Below are 658 nucleotides of genomic sequence, written 5' to 3'. Positions count from 1 at the left end.
GCCAAGATCACGCCACTGCACTCCAGCCTGGGTGACAGAGCGAGACTCTGTCTCAAAAAGGAAAAAAAAAGTTCTGAGCCAGAGAAATCCCCAAGACACCACTATCTCCATTCCAAATTCTACAGCTGAGTAGCATCTGGGTGAGGGAAGGAGCTGAGTGGGGGAGTAGAATCAGTAGTGGGTTTTCTCTCACCGTAGCAGCTTCATCCATCTCTTTTTGCTTCTTCTCAAAAACCTCATCATCATCTTTGTCTTTCTCAAACTCCTTCTGACATCGATTCAACAACAGCTTTCGGAAGTTCACAGTCACTGTTGGCTTCTCCGTAGTGGGCACTTTCAGCTGCAGGTCGGAGAGAATGTCACACTCAAGACTAGTCCTGGGCAGGAAAGGCCTTCCAAGAGCCTTTAACTACCTGACCCAGGAAGATATCTGGCCCTAGCTCTGCCTCCTTCCAGCTGGAGGAGGTGCAAGTTGGAGGAGAACCAAGAAGCTGGACTCAAGGAGTCTTGGGAATAGAAATGGGCAACTAGACCATAAGATTTAGAACCCAGTGGAAACTAACCGCCATGAGGCAGCGGCACATGTTGGCATAGGCCACAGAGAAGTTGGGCTCTGAAATGGCCTTCTCAAAAATGAGGTCAATGACCCCTTTGAGGC

General features: G+C 49.2%; 1 protein-coding gene across 1 annotated transcript in view; it reads right to left on the bottom strand.

Annotated features, from left to right (window-relative positions):
• EIF4G1 (eukaryotic translation initiation factor 4 gamma, 1) overlaps window positions 1-658 on the bottom strand; it is a 21,085-nt gene that overhangs the window by 11,241 nt on the left and 9,186 nt on the right. The window contains exon 17 of the mRNA XM_011945832.1: window positions 194-346. Within this exon, the coding sequence (XP_011801222.1) occupies window positions 194-346 (153 nt within the window). The remainder of the gene's footprint in view (window positions 1-193; window positions 347-658) is intronic.

This window comes from Colobus angolensis, unplaced genomic scaffold (assembly GCF_000951035.1).
Source record: "Colobus angolensis palliatus isolate OR3802 unplaced genomic scaffold, Cang.pa_1.0 Scaffold245, whole genome shotgun sequence".
NCBI classification, from domain to species: domain Eukaryota; kingdom Metazoa; phylum Chordata; class Mammalia; order Primates; family Cercopithecidae; genus Colobus; species Colobus angolensis.
This window is presented reverse-complemented; position numbering and strand designations above follow the sequence as displayed.